This window comes from Medicago truncatula, chromosome 2, assembly GCF_003473485.1.
Source record: "Medicago truncatula cultivar Jemalong A17 chromosome 2, MtrunA17r5.0-ANR, whole genome shotgun sequence".
Lineage (NCBI taxonomy): Eukaryota > Viridiplantae > Streptophyta > Magnoliopsida > Fabales > Fabaceae > Medicago > Medicago truncatula.
Genome location: NC_053043.1, coordinates 29,642,291 through 29,666,662, shown reverse-complemented (window position 1 = coordinate 29,666,662; position 24,372 = coordinate 29,642,291). Strand labels below are relative to the sequence as shown.

General features: G+C 35.1%; 1 protein-coding gene and 1 non-coding gene across 2 annotated transcripts; both read left to right on the top strand.

The window, feature by feature from the left end:
• Positions 1-406: 406 nt before the first annotated feature.
• On the top strand, positions 407-7,385 carry LOC25479564 (cellulose synthase-like protein G3). Its single transcript, XM_013588011.3, has 8 exons — positions 407-1,024; positions 3,699-3,791; positions 4,028-4,129; positions 4,337-4,549; positions 4,647-4,749; positions 5,196-5,374; positions 5,994-6,341; positions 6,746-7,385. The coding sequence occupies exons 1-8, from the start codon at positions 452-454 to the stop codon at positions 7,211-7,213; spliced, it is 2,079 nt and encodes a 692-aa protein (XP_013443465.1). The 5' UTR covers positions 407-451; the 3' UTR covers positions 7,214-7,385.
• A 16,378-nt stretch (positions 7,386-23,763) lies between these two features.
• LOC120578782 (small nucleolar RNA R71) lies at positions 23,764-23,870 on the top strand. The gene has a single exon (XR_005644593.1). It is a non-coding gene; the product is annotated as a small nucleolar RNA R71 (small nucleolar RNA).
• The last annotated feature ends 502 nt before the right edge of the window (positions 23,871-24,372 follow it).

The window sequence follows — 24,372 nt, the reverse complement described above, 5'->3', positions numbered from 1 at the left end:
ATGCGACGTTGTTTGTTTTTCTTGTTTCTCTCAGGTATTTGATCGATTTAGATTGTCAAATCAGCTTGGATCTAGTGCATATCCAATCAATGACTTTGACGTCATCCACGTTGCAGATCCGGAGACATGGTTATTCCAGAGATTTGAGTATAGTCATGCGTAGGCAATTGTACTTTGCCGTTTTATGCTATTAATATGGATGCTGTGAGTCTATTCACAATTCATCCTTTTTATTTTTAGTGAATTTGCATTATATAGATGTACTCTATCAATTTGAGAATTTGAATGAATGAATATCTTTTATTTTATAAAAACAAAAACCTTAGACAACATAAATGATGACCGACATATGTGTACCTTAAATTTCTCGGTCATATGCGTACGTACGTTTTCAATTTTTAATATATAAATAAGCCTTATACAAAAGAAACAGTTCACAAAAGGTTCAATAATGGCAACCTTCACACTTCACAAAGAAACAGTTCAACCATGGTTACCTCTAAGAAGAGCTTACATAATCTTCCACTTCACATGTGTCTTGTTTCTCTTTTACTACCGTATCAGCAATTTGTTTATTTCATATCCATGGTTTCTAATGACAATAGCTGAGATTATTCTATCATTTTTGTGGTTTTTCAACCAAGCATTCCGTTGGAGGCTGGTAAATCGTTCAGTTATGACCGAGAAATTACCGCCCGACGAGAAGTTACCGGGACTCGACATATTTGTGTGTACGATTGATCCTGAAAAAGAACCAACGGTTGATGTTATGAACACTGTTATTTCTGCTATTGCAATGGACTACCCTTCTAATAAACTTTCTATTTATCTTTCTGATGATGGAGGTTCCCCTATTACTCTTTTTGGGATTAAAGAGGCTTTTGAATTTGCTAAAGTTTGGGTTCCTTTTTGTAAAAAATATGATGTTAAGTCAAGGTGTCCTAAGTTTTTCTTCTCTGCTTTGGGTGAGAATGAACGACTACATCGACCTCGTGAATTTGAAGAAGAGAGGGACCAGATTAAGGTATTTTTTAATTAATTAATTAATTTATTATTACTCTCTAAACTCTAAACAAATTAATATTAGAAAAATGTATTTTATATCCGTAATTTGTTTATTTGTGAATAAGTTAGTGATTATGTTAGTTTATGAAACTGAACTCCCACTTTTTCTTTTTCTGTGGTTGGAAAGTTATGAGATTTCAATAGATAAAGGTGAAATAACCGACAAAATAGTTAAAACCATAAGATTATTGTTCTTCTCCCAACATATTTTGCTTTTGTCCAACTGAAATATCGAAAGTACCCCTACGTTAGTTAAGTAATACATGTGTTAAAATCTACGAATCTTAACATGCGTTGTGCAACTTAATTCATGACGGAATTAGCATTTGCGTGAGTTAACTCACGCAAGGATATTTTGGGAAGTTCAGTTGGGCGCGAATAAAATGTGTTCGGGGAAGAGCAGAATTCAAACCATAAGTCAAGTAGAAACGAAACTTAGAGGGATTAGCCCGTGTTATACACCCTCAATACAAATAAACACTAACATGTAACAAAGGCAACATGAATGGTAAAAGATAGGGTCATGTTAAGTAGTGTTTCGTAGACTGATTAAGAAATAAAAAAGAAGAAACTTTTGCATTAAAAAAAGTATTTTTCACATTTTTATGAGATTGATTGCACAAGCTTTATTACTATATGAAGAATGATAAACAATGTCATGAAAGTATTGGTTAAGCAACAAAACAAGTAATTTTTTTTATAATTATTACTAAATCAAAAGTTTAAATTTATATTTTTAAAATAATTTTTCTATTTATAGTTTCTTTAACCATTACCTTAAGAACACTAATTAGCAAAACCCTTCTTATATTTACTTAATTTCAAGCTAAAAATAGCAAACACATGAAGCATTTAAAGAAAGGGTTTGTCTAACATGTGCAATATTGCATATGTTAAGGTAACTAAAAGTAGTAATTTTTCATTGAAAACCAACAATTGTTGATTAAAAGCTACATATTTAATATAAAAAACACAAATTCCAAATTAAAGTTACTATTTTAAACTTCTTAACATGTGCAAATTTGCACATGATAGAAAAACCTTTAAAGAAAAGCAAAACAACAAAAAACATAATTCAAAGGAGTTTGGGCCATAAGATAAAATAAACATAAAAAACATGATGGTAAATTCCAAGAAACATTATTAGCACACCAACCTTCACGTGACACAGAACAAAACTCCAAAAATAGAGAATAGAACATTGAAGCAATCAACACAAGCTAGTGGCAAGCAAAAACAAATCACACTTCTCCAAAAGTCACGAGTTGAGATCGTCTCCATTTATGAAAATAAATGAAAAATAAATGGAGATTGTCATTATGAAAGATATATATATATATAAAAAGAAAATGGTACTTCCTCCGTTTTAAAATATAAATAAATTTTATTTTTTATGTTCATTTAATTAGTGATGTATGTAGTTTATAATATTTACCATAAAATTTGCTTATACTCCCTCCGTTCTAAATTGTATGACGTTTTGGCTATTTCATACGTATTAAGAAATATAATTAATTTTGTGTAGGGAAGAGAAATTATGAGTTGTTTTACAAAATTATCCTTAATAAATAGTATGGAAAAGATAAATGAAATAATTGAAAGAATGGGGAGTAATTAATAGTTAAGGATATAATAGGAAAAGTAACATTATTATTTCATTGGTATTGTAAAACGACATATAATTTAGGACAATTTTTTTCTTCAAAGCGACATATAATTTGAAACGGAGAGAGTATTTTAAAACGGAGGGAGTAGGTCTTATCATTGAATGGAGAGGATCCCAAGGCAAAAGTCACATAGGCCCACCAAAGTAAAAGGAGACCCAAAGTAAAAGGAGCCAGAGGTTTTCATAAAAGATGCCTTCTTGAAAACTTCAAGGAACTACTATCACCACCGACTCAAATACTCTCGTTTTAAAATAATTATCGTTTAATATTAATATATAATTTTTAATAAAATGATTAAATGTGTTGATTTTAATCGTAAAATTAGTATCATTTATAATTTTTTTTATTAATTATAGTTAATGGAGTAGTTAAATTTGATGAAATTCAATAAATAAAGGTATAATAGTGAGAAAAAATTGTTATATTTATATTGTAAAGTGATAATTATTTTAAGATAGAAAAAATGATAAAAAGACAATTATTTTAAGATAGAGGGACTGTATACTAGTACTAGTATTTTATAGTAGTAGTTTGTTGGAAAAAATAAATACAGATCATAAATACACATTGCATTCACCGTAAACTTTATTACAACTTTATTACAACTTAATTTGTAGGTTATTGGATAAACATTTATTTTGATAAGTGTTTATGCATAAGTTTTTTTTATAGAATAAAAGTTTATTTAATTTTGTATAAGTTAAAGAGTTATAAATATGTCACCAATTATTTTTATAAAATATCTTGAAGAGTTTATAAAAATAAGCTGAAAACAACATATAAACTTTGTCATCAATTATTTTCATAAATTATTTGTGTACTATATAGATACTATGTTTAATTCTTTTAGTTTTTTTTTTTCTCTCTCTCCCTCTCCCTCTCTATATATATTAGTAATGTTCATAGTTCAAATAACATTACTCTTAATGTTTTTAGCGTTCACATGATGATTTTACAATTTGACAGGCCAAATACGAGAAAATGCAAAAAAATATTGACAAATTCGGAAGCAACCTAAAGAATCTTTGTATGGTGACTGATAGACCTTCTCGGATCGAGGTACCCCATTTTAGTTAAATGAATAATCACTATATCAAATATGTAGAATAATTTAGTTAAATATGTTTTTATGATTGATTTTTTTTTGACTAATTAATGAATATAATTTTATAAACATTTTTTAGAGGTCTATATTAAATTAAGCCTTATATTTATATTATGCATAAAACTAGTGATGATTTTCCTTCTTTTTTTTTTGACATTTGATGATTTTCCTTATTATCTTTTTTTTGAAGATCATTAATGACCAAAAAGAAATGCCACTAGTTGTTTATGTGTCTCGTGAAAAAAGACCAAATGTTCCTCACAGATTCAAAGGAGGAGCTCTCAATACATTGGTATGTACTTTTTTTTTTTTGCCAGGTAGCTTAACGCCTAAAGAAATTCACCTTAAAGATGAATGACTGCGATGTCTGGGGTTCGAACCCCGACCCCTGCATAAATATGCATTATCCCTTACCTCTAAACGTTCTTCTTAATTTTCTTTAAATTAAATTCATGATACTTAATTAATCATTTAAACATTTCATCAAATGTGATTACAGCTTAGGGTGTCAGGGCTAATCAGCAATGGACCTTATGTTCTTGTGGTAGATTGTGATATGAATTGTAATGATGCATCATCAGCCAAACAATCTATGTGCTTTTTTCTTGATCCTGAAACCTCTAAAGATGTTGCTTTTGTTCAATTCCCTCAAATGTTTCACAACCTTAGCAAGAAAGACATATATGATAGTCAGACTAGGACTGCTTTTACGGTATGTCACCAAAATTTCAACCTCTAAGCTCTTTATCCATTCATTTTTGTGTCTTTGTTTTGTTTATGAACTAACATTATATTGTATTTTCCATTAGACAAAGTGGAAAGGAATGGATGGATTAAGAGGTCCAGGTCTAACTGGCAGTGGAAATTATATAAGTAGAAGTGCATTACTCTTTGGAAGTCCAAACCAAAAAGGTACAAGAATTCTAATAAATATTCTTAGATATTGTTTTAGGAAACAAAGTAAATTTTCAAGCAAAAATGTGTAATTGCAAAAAAAATTATATTTTTAAACATAAAGTTTTCTTTTGTTACCTTTTTAACCAATGATCCTAGGACGTTCATTAACGATGATCTTATGATTAAGACATTTTTAATATTTTTTATTTTTTATGTTTTAACAAAAAATGTTAATAGTTAGTTGTTAGACTGATACTTACTTTTTTGTCCGGATCTGAAGTAGAATCTCTAACTAATTAACTTTTTTTCCAAACCAATTGAGTTACTTACCCCCTATGTTTAATATATTAAATTTACAAGTATGTGAAATCAATCATAGAGAGGATAAAGTATCTTTTATTCATATTTGATGACAAAGAATATATTTTTGTTTACATTTTTTTTTGAATTTATAATGGCAGGGGACTATCTACTTGATGCTCTATACAACTTTGGCAAGTCAAATATGTATGTAGAATCACTTAAAGCATTACGTGGTCAACAAACTAATAAGCAGAATGTTTCAAGAGACGTAATTTTACAAGAAGCATGTGAAGTGGCTTCTTGTTCCTATGAGAGAAACACAAATTGGGGTAATGAGGTAAGAACATAAATACATATAGAAACACTTAACATTATATATACTTGCATATTGATATAAAATTAGTCCAAATGAAATTATATAATTATGAAAAAAAATTGAAACTTTCATGTGTCAATGAAAGTTGGTTCGGATGGTTATGATGTGAATCATAATTTTTTTTAGGGAGTGAATCATACCCATAAGGTGTGAATTTGAATTTAAAGTTTAAATACACCTTTGATCTCTTTAATTTTACTGATTCATTATTTTATTTGATCTGTTTCTCAATTTGAAAATATAGTCCTTCAACTTTAATATTTTGTTATGAAAATATTGTCTTATTTAGAAATATTTTCAAATTATGAGAAAAAAATCTTGCATTGATATTCTAAAATAAAAATTATTTTGAGACAAAAAAAAAGTTTATGTGACAATTAAAATAAAACGAAAAGAGCATAACAAATAACCAAAATCCATCTCACATTAAACTTTCATTTATAATTGACATCATCTTGTACTGTGGATGATCGTTCTCAGACACATACTGTCGGGGGTGGTAAAAAAAAAAAATCTTTCATTTATAATTATGCATTGACATTTTTCATGCCAGTTATAATTTGACTGATGATATTCACAGGTGGGATTCTCGTATGCTATAAAACTTGAGAGTACTGTTACTGGCTATCTCCTCCATTGCAGAGGATGGAGATCAACTTATCTTTACCCAAAAAGGCCATGTTTCTTAGGATGTGCTCCAACTGATATGAAAGAGGGATTAATTCAACCCATAAAATGGTCATCTGAACTTTTGTTACTTGCAATCTCTAAATATAGTCCATTCACTTATGGCCTTTCAAGATTGCCTACTATTCATTGTTTAACTTTTTGTTACTTAGTAAGCACAACCCAATTTGCAACAGCCTATATCCTATATGGATTCGTTCCTCAGATTTGCTTCTTGAAGGGAATACCTGTATATCCAAAGGTAAAATATGGATAAATAGCTTAATTAAATTTTAAGTTCGTATCTATGAAGCACGGAAACTCAGCTGATTAGGCGTGTCCCGGTGTCGGACATATATTGTGTCTAACACCGACACGACCACTACTAGAAAAAACAAAATTAGCGAGGGAAATTAGTGACGGAAAAAATGAAATTCCTCACAAATTCCTTGGTCGCAAACTTTAGTGAGGGATTTTACGTTTTCCTCACTAAATTTAGTTTTTTTAGTAGTGGACACCGACACTTGTAATTACACTAAATTATGTGATTTTTTCAAATTATTAGTTGTGTCAGCGTGTTATTGTCCGATGTCCGTGTCTGTATCTGTGTTTCATTTTTTGTCATTTTCTAATATGTTACTTTTATTAATTTTTTTTACATTACAGGTTACAGATCCTTGGTTTATAGTGTTTACAGTGTTGTATCTATCCAGTCAAATTCATCATTACATTGAGGTAATTTCAACTGGTGGCACCTCGATGATTTGGTGGAATGAACAAAGAAGTGGGATTGTAAAATCAATTGGGTGCGTTTTCGCAATTATAGAAACAACGAAAAAAAAGTTTGGGTTGAACAAGGCAAACTTCACTTTATCAGACAAAGCAATTGACAAAGATAAGCTAAAGAAATATGAGCAGGGTAAGTTTAATTTTGATGGTGCAGCATTGCTTATGGCACCAGTTATTGTGTTACTCACAATAAATATTGTTTGCTTCTTTGGTGGTTTATGGAGACTACTCATTGTGAAGAATTTTGATGAAATGTTTGGTCAACTTTTCCTCATTATCTATATACTTTCTCTAAGTCGTCCTATTGTGGAGGGGATTATATCTATGAAGCGGAAGAGTGGGTAACAAACATTACCTAATTTTGTAGAACCATGAAAACAAGAGGAATATGTGATAGTGTTTTGTATCATGTAGTTTTGTAGTCTTAAGCATATTTGAGTTTTAGTTGTTTCTAAGTGGCACATCTTTTGTCCTAATATATTTACATATTCATATTACAAATTACACTTGATTGGAATTTTGTTGTTGGCTAAGAATGCCTTATCGGCGAAATTATCTCTATCTTTATTGAGAAATGATATTTGTACAACCAATTTGTGATAACTTTTGTACAACTTTCTCTCTCATACTCACATGATGGTCTTATTCTCTCTCTTCCTTTTTCTCTCTCCATTGTTTTTGACTAATAAGAATAGAGAAAAATAAGGTTATCACTAAAGTTGTCTGGAATGGATGTACAAATATCATTGCTCATCTTTATCTTTATTATAAACATTTTGCTTATTTTATTTTGATAGTACGTGTAGCAAGCTAATGTTGAATTGTGCATTTAATGTTTTATTTCATATACACACCAAAATGTAATATGCTAAAATTCTAAGGAGTATTGAATGTTTTTTTGATTTAGACATCAAAATTACATGAATTCTAAGGAGTATTTAACCAAATTTTTTGGCAACCAGATGGTAATGAATTTTTATTTTTATTTTTTAATAAACATTGCGTCCTTATTGTGACTAATAAAGTAAAAATTCTATTGACAATTATAATCAACTTTGCCAATTGTGGTTTTATTATTAGAAAAAATTAGCATTGATAAAAATTTTAAATTAATTTCAACATGTTTAATTGCAATTTTTATTTTTAGTTGGAACTTAAAATTTTGTTTTACTAAGAAACTAAGAAAAAAAATTAGAATGCATCGTCTTTAATACGTGATTCACACGTCATTTGAACAAATCCCTTCATTGATGTATACTTTTATTTGTTGATATTATTTTGTTCAACCAATCCTATTTCTTAAATTTTAAATTTTATATGTTGATATAATATGTAGTTTTTTTTTGTTAAGTAGCCTATTGCTTAGAATTCACCTTTTTCAAAGTGAATAAATGAGGTGTCCGAGGTTCAATCCCCAACCCCTACATATAACAATGCATGTCCGTGCCAACTAAATTATGTTCATGGAGACATTAATTGTTTTCTTTTGATCATATACAATCATTTGCAATAATGTTACTTAATCATCACGAATTATAACCGGCAATCATTTCTAAAGATATTGATTCTCATATCTCCTCTTATTTCAACATATAGTATGAGTAATACACCCTATCATGATCAATATTCAATACAATTATGTGTCTTTCTAAAATATACTACATCTAAAATATACTACATCCGTCCCTAATTATAAGACCCTTTTGAAAAAATAACGGGAATTAAGATAGAGGATATTTGTATTAAATATGTTTGTAATTACTATTGTTTTTACAATTTTATCCTTTAAGAAAGAGGGTTGGCTTATGTTTTCAACATTCAATTTATTGCTGATTGAAGAAAAAAATGTATAATAAATAGGGGCATGTATGTAAAGAAATAATTAATGTAGTTGGAAATAGAAAAAGGGATCTTATAAAAAGGGACAAAAAAAATTCTCAAAGGGTCTCATTATTAGGGACGGAGGTAGTAGTTTTTTGTTAGGCTTTACTTACGAACTAGCCGAACTACGGATTAGTAGATCCTTTTATTATCCTTCGAACCAGATTAAGGTTTAATAAAAAAAAAAAAAGTTTTTCTTAAAAAAAAAATTACACAATCATTTTATAATGAACCGTACATCACAATTTGTTCTAGACTGATCAAAAGGGTCTTAGGCCCATTTACCGAGGAGCAATACAATCCAAACCCAAATACCACGTTTGGAAATATTACTTGTGACACACCCCTTCATCGCGAAGGGGGTGCGCAGAGCAAGCGAGACCAGTTTAAACGAGTCATAATGTCTCTCAACATGCTCCCACAATTATTTCTCTAGCGGTTACACTTCCCACAATTTTGTAACCGCTTGACCCAAGTGTACCATTACAACGGCTCTGCAGCCCTCCACCTCTAAAAATAGGGGACTCTTAACAGTCCCCAAGGTAGAATGTAACGCCCTAGTCATTATTTAATTATTTCTGATTTATTTAGAGTCTTTTTATGATTTTAAATAATTATTGTTGATGTTGTGGTGTGGTGTATTTTATTAATTGATTTATTTTTAGTATTTAATAGAATAATGTGAGAAATAGAATTAGTTTGGGAGTTTGGGGTTAAATTAGAATTAATAGAGTTTATGAGGAGTTAAGTAATATTGGGAGGTTACATTAAGTTAAAAAAAAAAATAGAAGCTGACAGTCAGAAGCATTTACGTACAACAGAGTTTTGGGAGAAAACCAAGAGGAGAGCCAAATGAAGAGAACCGGATTTTCTGTAGAGTTTTGTCCTTCAATCTAAGGTAAGGGTGAGGTTAACTCTCAATGATATAGATTATAATTCTGATTTTGATTTAACATGAGGGTTTTGGTTAATTTGGGAATATGGTTTAGATTTTAATTTTTTGATTTTGGATTGAAAGAGTGTAGAAACCATTGTAATAGTGTTAGAATGTGTTCAGGTCGTAGACATAAATTTATTAAACTTCTATAATCTGTTTTGGGGATTGAAAGTGAGAAAATTGGGATTTTTGGGAAAAAACTGCATTCTGCCCGTACAAGATCTTCATCGCTCGCCTCCGCGAGTAGCTCTTCTCGCCTCGCGAGTGAGCCATCTTCATCGCTCGCCTCGCGAGTAAGACCACTAGCCATAGCGAGTAAGTGAGTGAGAGATCATGATTTTCAAATTGTGGTTATAAGACGTAAGTTGGATATTTTTGAGTGTCTGGATGTTTTTAGAGAGGACTGGGACAATTTTCAGATTAAAAAGATGATTAGGGAGCTTAAAAATGAAGATTTAGTGAGAAAAATGTCAAAACTCCCGAGAGCACCATTTTTCTTGCTCGCCACGTACTCGCCATAGCGAGTAACTCCTTTCTTGAGTTCGCCATAGCGAGCAGATGTACTCGGGAGGCGAGTTGCTCAGTACCTGAAGCCGTTTCTATGTATTTGAATACTGTTGGTTGGATTTTGTGTAGGACAAATAGTTATGATTAATTGTGTTATTTTACCGAAGCTGTTGAATTAAGTATGATGAATTGTTGATTGCTGTTATGTATATTTATATTTAAATAAATTATACAAGTTGTTGAATTTCATTTCAAAGGTTGATGTATCATTAGATGACTATGTTGTGGTGTAAGTCATATTCATATATATATATATGCACTGTTGAATAGTAGTTGTCGTCGTTCATGTTGTCGTTGTATTGTCGTTGAGTTGTATGTTGATATACACAAGTGGAGTCCATTGCATAATCATAAACTATTGAGGGCTCATGCCCTGGAACGCCTTGTCGTTTAATCGTTGAGGGCTTATGCCCTGTTAATGCTAGTTCATTCAAACCGTTGAGGGCTCATGCCCTGTGAATGCTTTAACCATTCAAACTGTTGAGGGCTCATGCCCTGGAATGCTTTGTCATTCAAACGCGTTAAATGGTACCCCATGCATGTGCATTGTCGCATTTTGTTGTTGAGTCATAATAGTGTTGTCATGTCATTGCATAAGTCGTTGTTGTTGTTTGAAATTGCCAAATGTTGATAATGTTTTTGATCATGAAATATATAAATATATCGAAGTATTGTTGTTATTTAGGGTGTTAGATTCAATTGATGAATTATATATCTATTATTGTTGTTTGTGAAATCTCACCCCTTTTGCTTGGAAATGTTGCCCTTCGTACGGGTAACTTGCAGGTGATCGAGAATAAGTTGCTGTTAGTTGCTGTCGTGAGTGGACTATCTCTCACGTGTGTCTTAGGTGCTCTGATATGTAACGGGATGGGAACTTTGTTATTGCTTTTCTATTCCTTACGTATTACTTTATGAATTTTCATGAATAAGTTTTTAGATTGGATTTTTATGAGATGTTTATGATGAGGTCTTCGTGCCAAAGACTGTTTTAGATTTGAATAAATTCCGCTGCGATGTATTAAATATTATGTTGATTGAATTTTGAAGGATAAATAGTTATTTATTCAGTTTATGTTTTTATGAAAATAAGTGTGACATTCCGTTTATGAGGATTACTCTGATTATTTATGTGAAATTTTTATGTTGGGAAAACGGGGTGTTACAATTGGTATCAGAGCAGGTCGGTCCGTCCGGCCAAGTAGATGAGTCGTGTCTTGTTGAGTAACAATTGTAATACTGTCTTATGTTGTTTTGATTGTGTTTGTTGTGTAGAGAACTAAGAATGGCTGGAAGAAACGACGCTGCAATTGCTGCTGCATTGGAAGTTGTGGCTAAAGCTGTAGGGCATCAGCCTAATGCTAATGTTGGTGCTAATGCTGAGGTTAGGATGTTGGAAAATTTCTTGAGGAATCATCCGCCTACTTTCAAAGGAAGGTATGACCCTAATGGAGCTTAGACGTGGCTCAAATAGATTGAGAGAGTGTTTCGGGTTATGCAATGCACTGAGGTTGAAAAGGTGCGTTTTGGTACGCACATGCTAGCTGAGGAAGCTGATGATTAGTGGGTGAGTCTTCTACCTATCCTAGAGCAAGATGGTGCAGTTTTTACTTGGGTTGTGTTTAGGAGAGAGTTCCTAGACAGATACTTTCCGGAAGATGTTCGCGGGAAGAAAGAGATTGAGTTCCTTGAGCTGAAGCAAGGAAATATGTCAGTGACTGAATATGCGGCAAAGTTTGTGGAGTTGGCTAAGTTTTATCCGCACTATACTTTTGAGACTGCTGAATTTTCTAAGTGCATCAGATTTGAGAATGGCTTGCGTGCTGAGATCAAGCGAGCAATTGGTTACCAGAAGATCCGTAATTTTTCTGAGTTAGTGAACAGTTGCAGAATATATGAGGAAGATACTAAGGGTCATTACAAGGTTGTGAATGAGAGGAAAGGCAAAGGTCAGTAAACTCGTCCAAAGCCTTACAGTGCTCCTGCTGATAAGGGAAAACAAAGATTGAATGATGAGAGGAGGCCTAGAAATAAAGATGTTGTTGCTGAGATTGTTTGCTACACTTGTGGTGAGAAAGGCCATAAGAGTAATGCTTGTCCTGGGGATGTGAAACGGTGTTTTCGTTGTGGTAAGAAAGGGCATACACTTGCCGAATGTAAGCATGATGATGTTGTATGTTTTAACTGCAATGAGGAAGGTCATATTGGTTCGCAATGTAAGAAGCCTAAGAAGGCGCAGACTACTGGGAGAGTTTTTGCTTTGACTGGTACTCAGACAGAGAATGAGGATCATTTGATCAGAGGTACATGTTATTTTGATAGTACACCTTTAGTTGCTATTATTGATACTGGTGCTACACATTGTTTTATTGCTATTGATTGTGCTTCTAAGTTGGGTCTTGCTATGTCAAATATGAATGGAGAGATGGTTGTCGAAACTCCAGCTAAGGGTTCGGTGACTACTTCTCTTGTGTGTTTAAGATGTTCTTTGTCTATGTTTGGTCGAGATTTTGAAATTGATTTGGTTTGTTTACCTTTGAGTGGAATGGATGTAATCCTTGGTATGAACTGGTTAGAGTACAACCATGTTCATATTAATTGTTTTAGTAAGTCGGTATATTTTTCTTCTGCTGAAGAGGAAAGTGGCGCAGAGTTCTTGTCTACCAAGCAGCTGAAGCAATTAGAACGTGATGAAATTTTGATGTTTTCTTTGATGGCGTCCTTGTCTGTTGAGAAACAAGCAATGATTGATAAGTTACAAGTTGTGTGTGGTTTCCCAGAAGTTTTTCCTGATGAAATTCCTGATGTGCCTCTAGAAAGAGAAGTTGAATTTTCGATTGACCTTGTTCCGGGTACGAAGCCTGTGTCTATGACACCTTACCGTATGTCAGCTTCTGAGTTGGCTGAGATGAAGAAACAATTAGAAGATTTTCTTGATAAGTAGTTTGTAAGACCAAGTGTTTCACCGTGGGGAGCGCCGATATTGCTAGTAAAGAAGAAAGATGGTAGTATGATATTGTGCATTGATTATTGACAGTTGAATAAAGTAACGATAAAGAATAGGTATCCACTTCCAAGAATTGACGACTTAATGGATCAATTAGTGGGTGCACGTGTGTTTAGCAAGATTGATTTGAGATCGGGTTATCACCAGATTAAAGTGAAAGATGAAGATATGCAGAAGACGGCTTTTAGAACGCGTTATGGACATTATGAATATAAAGTGATGCCTTTCGGTGTTACAAATGCGCCAGGTGTGTTTATGGAGTACATGAATCGTATTTTTCATGCATTTTTGGAACGTTTCGTGGTTGTGTTCATCGATGATATTTTGATATACTCGAAGACTGAAGAAGAACATGCTGAGCATTTGAAGATTGTTTTGCAAGTGTTGAAAGAGAAGAAGTTATATGCTAAATTATCAAAGTGTGAATTCTGGTTGAAAGAGGTAAGTTTTCTTGGCCATGTTATTTCTAGTAGTGGTATTGCAGTAGATCCATCTAAAGTTAATGCAGTATCGCAATGGGAGACTCCTAAGTCGGTTACAGATATTAGAAGCTTTTTGCGTTTGGCTGGTTATTACCGAAGATTTATAGAAGGATTTTCCAAGTTAGCACTTCCGTTAACTTAGTTGACTTGTAAAGGTAAAGCTTTTGTGTGGGATGTTCAATGTGAGAACAGTTTTAATGAGTTGAAGAAGCGGTTGACGACGGCTCAGGTTTTAATTTTACCAAAGTCCGATGAACCTTTTGTGGTGTATTGTGATGCGTCCAAGTTGGGCTTAGGTGGTGTGCTTATCCAGGATGGCAAGGTAGTAGCTTATGCATCGAGACAGTTGAGGATTCATGAACGAAATTATCCTACTCATGATCTAGAATTAGCTGCAGTGGTCTTTGTGCTCAAGATATGGAGACATTATTTGTACGGTTCTAGATTTGAAGTGTTCAGCGATCATAAAAGTTTGAATAATTTATTTGATCAGAAAGAATTGAATATGAGACAACGAAGGTGGCTTGAATTGTTGAAATATTATGATTTTGGGTTGAATTATCATCCAGGTAAAGTTAATGTTGTTGCAGATGCCCTAAGTAGGAAGACGTTGCATATGTCCGCTATGATGGTAAAAGAGTTTGAGTTGCTTGAACAGTTTAGAGATTTGAGTTTAGTCTGCGAAATGTCACCTCAGAGTGTGAAACTTGGAATGCTAAAGATTGATAGTGAATTCCTGAACAGTATTAAAAAAGCGCAGAAAATTGATGTTAAGTTTGTGGACTTGTTGATTGCTAGTAATCAGACTGAAGATAGCGATTTTAAAATCGATGATTAGGGAGTGTTGCGTTTTCGAGGGAGAATTTGTATTCCTGACAATGATGAGATGAAGAAAATGATTCTTGAAGAGAGTCATAGAAGTAGCTTGAGTATTCACCCGGGAGCTACGAAGATGTATCACGATTTGAAGAAGTTGTTTTGGTGGTCTGGGTTGAAACACGATGTGGCACAGTTTGTGTATTCCTGTTTGATTTGTCAAAAGTCAAAAGTTGAGCATCAGAAACTTGCAGGGTTGATGACACCTTTAGATGTACCAGAGTGGAAATGGCATAGCATATCCATGGATTTTGTGACGAGTTTGCCGAATACTCCGAAAGGGAATGACGCGATTTGGGTGATTATTGATAGATTGACGAAGTCGGCTCATTTTATTCCGATTAATATCAGTTTTCCTGTATCCCAGTTGGCGGAAATTTACATCCGCGATATTGTGAAGCTGCATGGTGTTCCTTCGAGCATTGTATCAGATAGAGATCCGAGGTTTACTTCTAGATTTTGGAAGAGTTTGCAAGAGGCTTTAGGTTCTAAGTTGAGGTTGAGTTCGGCGTATCATCCGCAGACAGATGGTCAGTCGGAAAAAACGATTCAGTTATTGGAAGACTTGTTGAGAGTTTGTGTACTTGAGCAAGGAGGAACTTGGGATAGTCATGTTCTGTTGATAGAGTTCACGTACAATAACAGTTATCATTCTAGCATTGGAATGACACCTTTTGAGGCTTTGTATGGAAGAAGGTGCAGAACTCCGTTGTGTTGGTTCGAGTTAGGTGAGAGTGTGGTTTTAGGACAATAAATTGTTCAACAAACTACTGAGAAGGTTAAGATGATTCAAGAAAAGATGAAAGCGTCGCAGAGTCGACAAAAGAGTTACCATGATAAGCGTAGGAAAGACCTTGAGTTCCAGGAAGGAGATCACGTATTTTTGAGAGTTACTCCTGTGACTGGTGTTGGACGCGCATTGAAGTGAAAGAAGTTGACTCCGAGGTTTATTGGCCCGTATCAGATATCAGAAAGGATTGAAACGGTGGCGTATCGAGTGGGTTTACCACCGCATCTTTCGAATTTCCATGATGTGTTTGATGTGTCGCAACTTCGGAAGTATGTTCCGGATCCATCTCATGTGATCCAAAGAGATAATGTGCAAGTTAGAGATAACCTTACGGTTGAGACTTTACCAGTGAGAATTGAGGATCGAAAAGTGAAGACGTTAAGTGGCTGATGAGATAAAACCGCAAGTGCACAGTCTTACCGAAGTAGTATGAAAAGAGTATCGTTCCGACAGGGAGTAGTTTAATTCAATTAACCTTTGATGATGATTAGAGGAGAAACAAGTTGTAAGTTGGGGTTTTCGAACGATTGAAAGATAATAATATAAAAGGAGCCTTGGGATTATTGGTTCATCTAAATAACAAGTCCTTCACAAACCAAACTATAAGCTTATAACTTTATGTTAGACCTAATTTCTCAAGACAGTTTCTCTTTTGTTCCTCTAGCAACCAAGCCTATTTCGCTGACTTGATTACTATTAGATTTTGGTTCCTCTAACAACCAAGCCTATTTCGCTGACTTGATCATTATTAGTTCCCTTGAAGATCGAAACTATGTATCTCAAAGATTGCAAAGACTATTTCGCTGCCTTTCCAATCCCTGTCTAAATTCACTTGTTCGAATATCAAAGCTCCACTTTCATTTTATGAATTGATATTTGAGATAATGGATAAACAATTATCAAACCCTCCACTTTCATTTCCACAGTTTGATAATGGTTGATCCATGTTAAAGCGGTGAATTTAGATAAGAAATTAGGGTTACATAAGATTAAGGCTTAGAGCTTGGCTTGATTAGGATTATGTCATTTAGACTTATCCAACAATCCCAAGACAAAGAGAAGTCTACTCACTCATTTTCATCGTAGACATGGGGATGAAGAGAGAAAGCATAAAAGTAAATGACAACAAAGTAAAAAGAAAAGAAAAGAACTTTTATTAGAAAGACAATTGTCACTTATTGAATTCCAAGAAAAGATCAATCTTTGTGATGGATAGCTACTCTATTTATAGCATACATTCGACTTAAAATCTAAGCAATTACATTACTGGAATGTTCCACAAGAAACTGCGGGCTAAAATAGAGTAGCTTAAAATCTAAGCAAAAGCAGCAAAAGTGACTCTAGAGGGTGGCACGGTCGTGCCAATGCTAGCACGGGCCGTGCCAAGCTTCTGACTTTGGGGAGACATATTTTTGTCTCTGAATCTTCGTATTTTCGTACTAAATCAGCTCCAAGTCGCTTTCTTTTGCTCCAAGACTCAATCCATCCAATATTCGTTCCTGAAATATAATAAAATGCAATTTGTAGTAAACTAACTCAAAAAGGAAATAATACTAATATAAAATAAAATAAAATCTATTTAAAACTAAACTAAATAACATATAAAAATAGATATTAAATGACTCATTAAACTCCCCCACACTTGAATCTTTGCTTGTCCTCAAGAAAAAGGCATAAACATGGTAGCATAAAACAACATTATCATATGACAATTAAATCAAAGCACATGTCTCCTCAAAGGCTTTTATTTCAAAGAGTATACTAATCACAAACTCAAGCATTTCTTGTAATCCTTTTTCAACCCAACAATCAAGTCTTAAGTGAGTGTGTGTGTGTAGTCCAACCCTTTTCTTGCTCCTGTATAAGATAGATATAATGAGGAACATGTTCTAATCCTAGTACTAAATTAACCAATAAAAATTCTTTCTTCATTTCATATAAGAGAGATGGGAGTTTTTGTGACCTTTTGATCTTTTGCCAATTACATATTTTGGGTACTTTATTTAAGGAACAACACCTTTACGTAGGAGGTTGGAGGGCCTACCCCCTTCCCCAATCTAGATTCAATGGTGCCCCTTAAAACATCATCTTCACGTAGGAAGTCGGAGGGCCTACCCCCTTCCCCAATCTAGATTCAATGATGCCTTTTAAAGTTTTTCAAGATAACATTACCTTCACGTAGGAAGTCGGAGGGCCTACCTCCTTCCCCAATCTAGATTCAATAATGCAACCTTGAAATAAATTTTGGCTTGGCTTTTTATAAACTCCTTTATACTAACTTATACTATTTTTTACTTTTGAGAATTTTTAAAGGTTAACGTACCACTAAAATTAGAACGTATTTCCTTAAAATACCTATTCATACATTTACTCAAGGGAAGCAACTTGTGCATTTCTCATTGGAGTTTTTATTCACTTTAAAACAAGATGTGGGTATATCAGGAGAACTTAAAACACAAGAGTTTACTTTCATGTACAAGAAACGACCAATAAGAGGAGACAATAAAAAGGAGAAGAAGAAGAAGGAGGAGGAGGAGTAAGGGAAGAGAGGAAGAGGAAAGCTCACATTTTTTTTTCATTGAGGTCCATAGGGAGGACCTTGGAGGTGAAAATGGTGCATCATGTTCCGAAGCGTTTGGTTATTGTCTTCAGATATGCGGTTGCCCCTTAGGACATCATTCCTTAGTCCCGACAATTCAACACCTTGCCTTTGTTGCTCGGTACTTATCCTCTCGACCTCGGTATGCATCCATGCCCATCTTGCATTTTCATTTGTTTCTCTGGCATCACGGTCATGGTGCTCCTCATCATGGTGCAATTGTGCACCTTCCTCTTCTTGGTGCAAGTGTGCACCTTCCTCGCCTTCATCATCGTGTTCTTCATGCACCTGTGGGTCATCATCAACATACAACAAATTTTCTTCCACCTCGGTGTTAGTCCGAGATGGGTTAGGAAGTAAAATCAAAATGGGCACGTTGAGTTTGAGTGTATAAACAAAGGGGAGTCGAGGTTTTATGAAGTTCATAGAGATAAGGGTGTCTATGTTTAGCCTATTGTTTCCCTCAATCTTGTTTATCCCTTGGTCCTCACTCACTCCTAGTTGCCCAACTATGTATGTGATGATATCACCAACTACTATTTCTCCCTTACCATCAGACCTATTTCCTATATGGGAAAGGTAGTCAAGCAAGTAAAAGCAAAGTGTTAACGGGGTGGTTGTGCAGCATAGCCCATAACATGAAGAGTTCATCGCTCCTAGTGTTCCCTAATTCAGTCCTTCCCCAAATAGTGCAAGCCATAACCCTTTGAAGGTACCTAAGTACAGGGTTGTGAATGTTGCTAGCTTTGTTGGCACGTGTGTTAAACTGGTCAAGACCGATAATTCGTTCCCAAAAGGCGGCGGGTTGATAGTCAACCGGCTTTAGATTTTGATTCCAAGAGTCGTGGATGAACCCCACATTTGCGAAGCCCATCTCATCACAGAAGTGTTGAAGAGACATCTCATAATCAATATTCATAAGCCGGAAAGAAACTCTATGGTTAGGGTTATCGAAATTCAACCTATCTTTCGTAAAAACAATAGAACTTAAAAATTCGTAGGTGAAATTCTCATACCCTCTCATAGGTCTCAACATATCAACCCATCCTAACCTTCGTAGCAGATTAAACACATTGTCTTTAAGGCCAAGCTTATTCAAGTCATAATTATCAGGGTACCTGCAAGGATGTAAAGGTTTAGATATTAGAATTTTGTACCTATCTCTTTGCTTATTGTCCCTGAAGATTATGCCATGATTCTTGGTTTGTGCTTTCTTCTTTGGAGGAGGGCCCCCTGATGAGCTTGCAACTTCTTTTCCACTTCTCTTTGAAGCCATTGCCTTGACCTTGCTTTTGATTTGGTGTGGTGTTGGTGATGGTTTGGTTTTGGGGTTGTTTTGGTGGAAAAGGTTGGTTTAGTGATGTGGGGAAGGTTTAAGTGAGTTTTGAGAGTTGGGTTGTGGAGTTTGGTGATGAATTTCTGGGTCTTTGGGTTAGGGTAATGGGGGTTACGAATTTGGGTGATTTTGGTTTGGATGGATGAAAGTTGATTTTGAATGGGGGTTTATGATTGGGATGGTGTTTGTGATTGATTGGGTGGAGAAGTTGTGTGAATTGGTGAAGTTTTGAGGGAGATATGGAGGTTTGAGGTTTTGTGGTTATGGAGGTTTTGGAGAGAAGTTTGAAGGTAGAGAGATGTTTTGTGGTTGAGAGTGAAGGAAGAAGAAGGCCAAAATTGTGGTTATGCTTACCTGATGATCGGGTACGGCCGTGCCAACCTTAGCACGGGCCGTGCCAACTTCCTGGAATGCTGCATGAATTTGGCTTGGCAAGGTCTGGCACGGCCGTGCCAGTGTGAGCACGGGCCGTGCCAAGGTTCTGGACTACGGGGCTTCAAAATTTTCCATTTTCTTGAATCATACTCGGACAATTACCTACAAAACAACTTAAAATAACAAAAAAGAAACAAACAAAAGCGGTTAAATGCGTGGGTTGCCTCCCATGAAGCGCTTCTTTATAGTCATTAGCTTGACGTTAGAAAGTGTCCATTAGAAAGGATCAAAGAGATCGTATTGTGTAGATGACGCTAAAAAGCATTCTTTCACATCATGTTCTTTAATCAAATTGCAATAATAAAGGGCGGGACCTTTCATAACATTCTCGAACTCAAATCCTACCATATCATCAATCATTTGAAAAACTATCCTACCATTCTTAACATCAACTATAGCACCCGCAGTGGCGAGGAAGGGTCTTCCTAGAATCATAGGGCAATCATGGTCTTCCTCTATGTCAACAACCACAAATCAGTCGGGATGTATATCCCTTCTACCTTAATGGGGATGTCCTCAACGTATCCAACTATGGGGATAACAGAACGATCGGCTAACTTCAATGTCATCTCGGTAGGTTTCAACTCTCCTATTCCCATCTTTTTAAAGAGGGATAAAGGCAACAAACTAACACTAGCTCCTAAGTCACACAAGGCTTTGTCTACGGTTTCTTTCCCTATCACACAAGGGATGGCAAAACTACCTGGATCTCTAAGCTTTTGGGGTTGCTTCTTGATGATTGCACCACTTTCCCTAGTCAAAGCTATTGTCTCTTTGTGGTCTATAGCCTTTTTCTTTGAAAAAATTTCTTTCATAAACTTGGCATATAGGGGCATTCGAGACAAAGCTTTCGCAAGGGGAATCTTAATGCAGATCTTCTTAAGGGTATTGACAAACTTATCGAATTGAGCCTCCAAGTTAAGCTTAGTAAGCCTTAATGGGGAAAGGGCTTTGTTCTTATCAAGCGGTTTCTCACTTTCTATCACATCTTTCTTACCTAGAAGCCTAACACTCTCTCCCTTAATACTTTTGGCTTTAGCAACGGTCTCTTCTAACTTACTACCCCCACAAGAAATAGCATTGACATGAGCTTTGGGGTTTGTTTTGGTTTGACCGGGAAAGACTCCTGGTGTTTGAGAGATGTGGCCACTTGTTGGGCCACTTGGGAGATTTGGGTCTCAAGCATTTTGGTGTGTGTGGCGATAGAATCAACCTTGGTAGTGAGTTTGGAGAGAGAGTCGTTCAGAAATCCTGTTTGGTTTTTCAGTTCTTGAAGTTGTTTATTTTGATTCATCATGCAATTTTCCAACAAAATTTCCAAACTTGATTTCTGAGCCACCCTCTGGTTGTTTGTATAGCCAGATGGTGCTACTTGTCCATAGGAACCTTGAGGGTTTTTGTAAAAGTTTTGATTTGGCCTCGTTCCTTGGTTGTATTGAGCATAGTTTAATTGCTCAATACTATTAGTAGCACTACCTAACTGACAATCAACACCAATATGACCAAATATACCACATGTAACGCCCACTTTCGTTTAATCGTTATTTGATCGAGTTTAGGCAATTATATTATAATTATATAATATATGCATGATTTTGATATGTTTTGGTGATTTGTGGTGATTTTAATGATTTGATTGATGACGTGATAAGTTATGAGTTTTGGAGGATTTGATAAGATTAGAGAATTTATTTTATTGTTAAATAAAATAAAGATTTGAAAATAATATAAAATATTTAGTTGAGGGCTGTTTTGATATTTTAGATAGTTTTGGGGGTGAAAGTGAGATAAGATAAGTAATTTGGAAGAGATATAAATAGGAGAGGACCTAATATTTTAGAAACTCATTGTACGTGAAAACTTTTGGAAAAAGGGAGAAAAAGCTTAGAAGGGAGAAGAGCATAGAGAGGGCTGGGATTTCTTCATAACCAGGTAAGGGTGAGACTAATAATTCAATAATGTTAATTACTGTAATTCTGATGATTAGTTGACAAAGTTAGGATTGAATTAGAGAAGTTTTGGAATTAGGTCAAAACCCTAAAAATTGATGATCAAACGGTAAAACTTGTTAGATTAATGGAAGAACCGTCCTTTAACCTTAGAATATGTTTAGGATGAATTCTGGAATCAAAATTAGGCTTTGAACCATGTTGTGTGATGGATTTTTGAGAAAAACCCTAGTCTGCCCGTGCTTCTGTTCATCGCTCGCCACGGCGAGGGATGATCCTCGCCTCGCGAGTGATGAACTTCATCGCTCGCCACGCGAGCCCCTTCCCTTCGCCTCGCGAGTTGTTTGGTGCAACTCGCCATGGCGAGCAACCCTTCCTCGCCTCGCGAGCTTAGGCAGAGTGCATGTCATATTTCGTGTTTCGACCTTTTTAGTTGAATCTTGTATGCCTTTGAGTGCCTGAACATACCTAGTATTGATTAGGAATGAATGTAGGATCAGAGGGAACCCAGAACAACCTTAGTTTGGGAGTTGAGTGTGCTCGCCATGGCGAGTAAGTACTCTCGCCTCGCGAGTACAACCAGGATGAACTTGTTTATGTGTTTATGCGATCTGTGTCGCACTTGTTGATCAAGAGTGAACCCCTAACTGGTAATGAGACCTAGTGATGTCGTTTAATGCAGACTGTAGAGTTGTTTAAGTTATATTAATATTAATCGAATATGAACTATTGTATTGTATATTCATGCAAGATAAGAAGATGTGATAATGATACAAATTATGTGCTTTGATATAATGATATCATCTTGTTATGTGACCTGTTTATGCTGCTTCCGTTATTTAACTAAGTGCATAATTATATGATGAAGTTTAGCTCCAAATTATTGGATGCATGTTGATAAGTGATTACGATGTTTTGTTCATATGTGTCCATGCATAGCATATCATTGAGCTTAGTCCTCACCACGAATATTAGGAGCTTTGTCCTCCGCACGTTTTATAGGAGCTTTGTCCTCCGCACGATTAAAGTATATTAATACTTATGATGACGATTGGTACCACATGCATATAAGGAGTCTAGGAGCATTGTCACATTGTCATGATTAAGATGCCTTGTTGATGATGAATGAATATGTGATTACGTGATAAGTGTTCATTGATTATGTTATGTTGTTTATAATGATTGGATATATGATTACGTGATAACTGTTTAGCATTTATGCAAAGTTAATAATGGAATGATTATGATGTTAATTTATGATTCGCAATTACATTGATTAATGTTATTTTATTATGAAATCTCACCCCTTCTGCTTGAAAATGTTGCCCTTCGTATGGGTAACTTGCAGGTGATCGTGCTTAGTGTGCAGTTGCTTCTGTGAGTGGCCTTGCCTCACTGTGTCGTCTAGGTCGCTCTGATACGTAACGGGATGGGGTTAATGCTATAACATGCTTCATTCTTTTACGTGAACTGCCATGATAATTTATGCTTTGATAAACTCTTTTGAGATATTTGTTGGGCCTGCGTGCCAAAACGTTTATGATTTATGTTTATGATTTTCCGCTGCAAATGTTTAAGATATTGGTTAAATTATTATTTAACTGTTGGATTACGTTATATGTGATATCCCGTTGCTTGATGCTTACTCTGATAAATGTTATGCTTTTAAAGAAATTTTAAATATTGGGAAAACGGGGTGTTACACCACAGGTTTCACAAGGAGGAGATGTAGGAGAAGGTGTGACAACATTAACATTAAGTTTTTCAAATTTTTGAGTTAAGGCATCAACACCTTAGCAGCAAGGTGATCATAATCAGAGACCTCGTACATACCTGCCTCCTTTTTGGAGGGTGTAGAGGCGGTGATGGCTCTTTCGTTGGTCCATTGGTAATGATTCTGAGCCATGTCTTCAATCAATGCGTAAGCCTCCGTATAGTTCTTGTTCATCAAGGCTCCACCTGCAGCTGCATCAACAGACATCTTAGTGGTATATGTTAGGCCATTATAAAAAGTGTGGACTATGAGCCACTTTTCTAAGCCATGGTGGGGAAAAAGTCTAAGCATTTCCTTGAAATGCTCCCACGCATCATAGAGAGACTCCCCATCTTTTTGGTTGAACCGCGTGATTTGGTCTCTTAGTTTGGCGGTTTTAGAGGGGGGAAAGAATCGGGCAAGGAATGCTCGCCTCATTTGATCCCATGAAGTGATGGAACCGACTTCTAGGGAATGGAACCAAGTGCTAGCTCTATCCCTTAAGGAAAAGGGAAAGAGATGAAGTCTTACGGCTTCTTGGTTCTCTTTTATAGTGCCACTGAGTCTAAGGAAGGAAGAAATATGGAGATTTGGATCCTCAGTGGGTGATCCAGAAAACTGATTTTGCTGCACCAAATTGAGTAGTGCAGGCTTGATCTCGAAATTGTTACCCTCAACCGTCGGGTACACGATAATAGCTTATGGTTCTTCCGTTGAAGGAGTAACATACTCTTTGAGAGTGCGTTCAGCCATAGCAATATTATTTTCTGCCTCTCTCTTTTTCTTATGCAAATATCTTTCAATCTCAGGAATAAATTCTCCTAGACTTTCACTTCTTCGCATAAGAAATCGAGAACCCAAGAAGTTAATGGTAACACAAAGAAACAAAGAA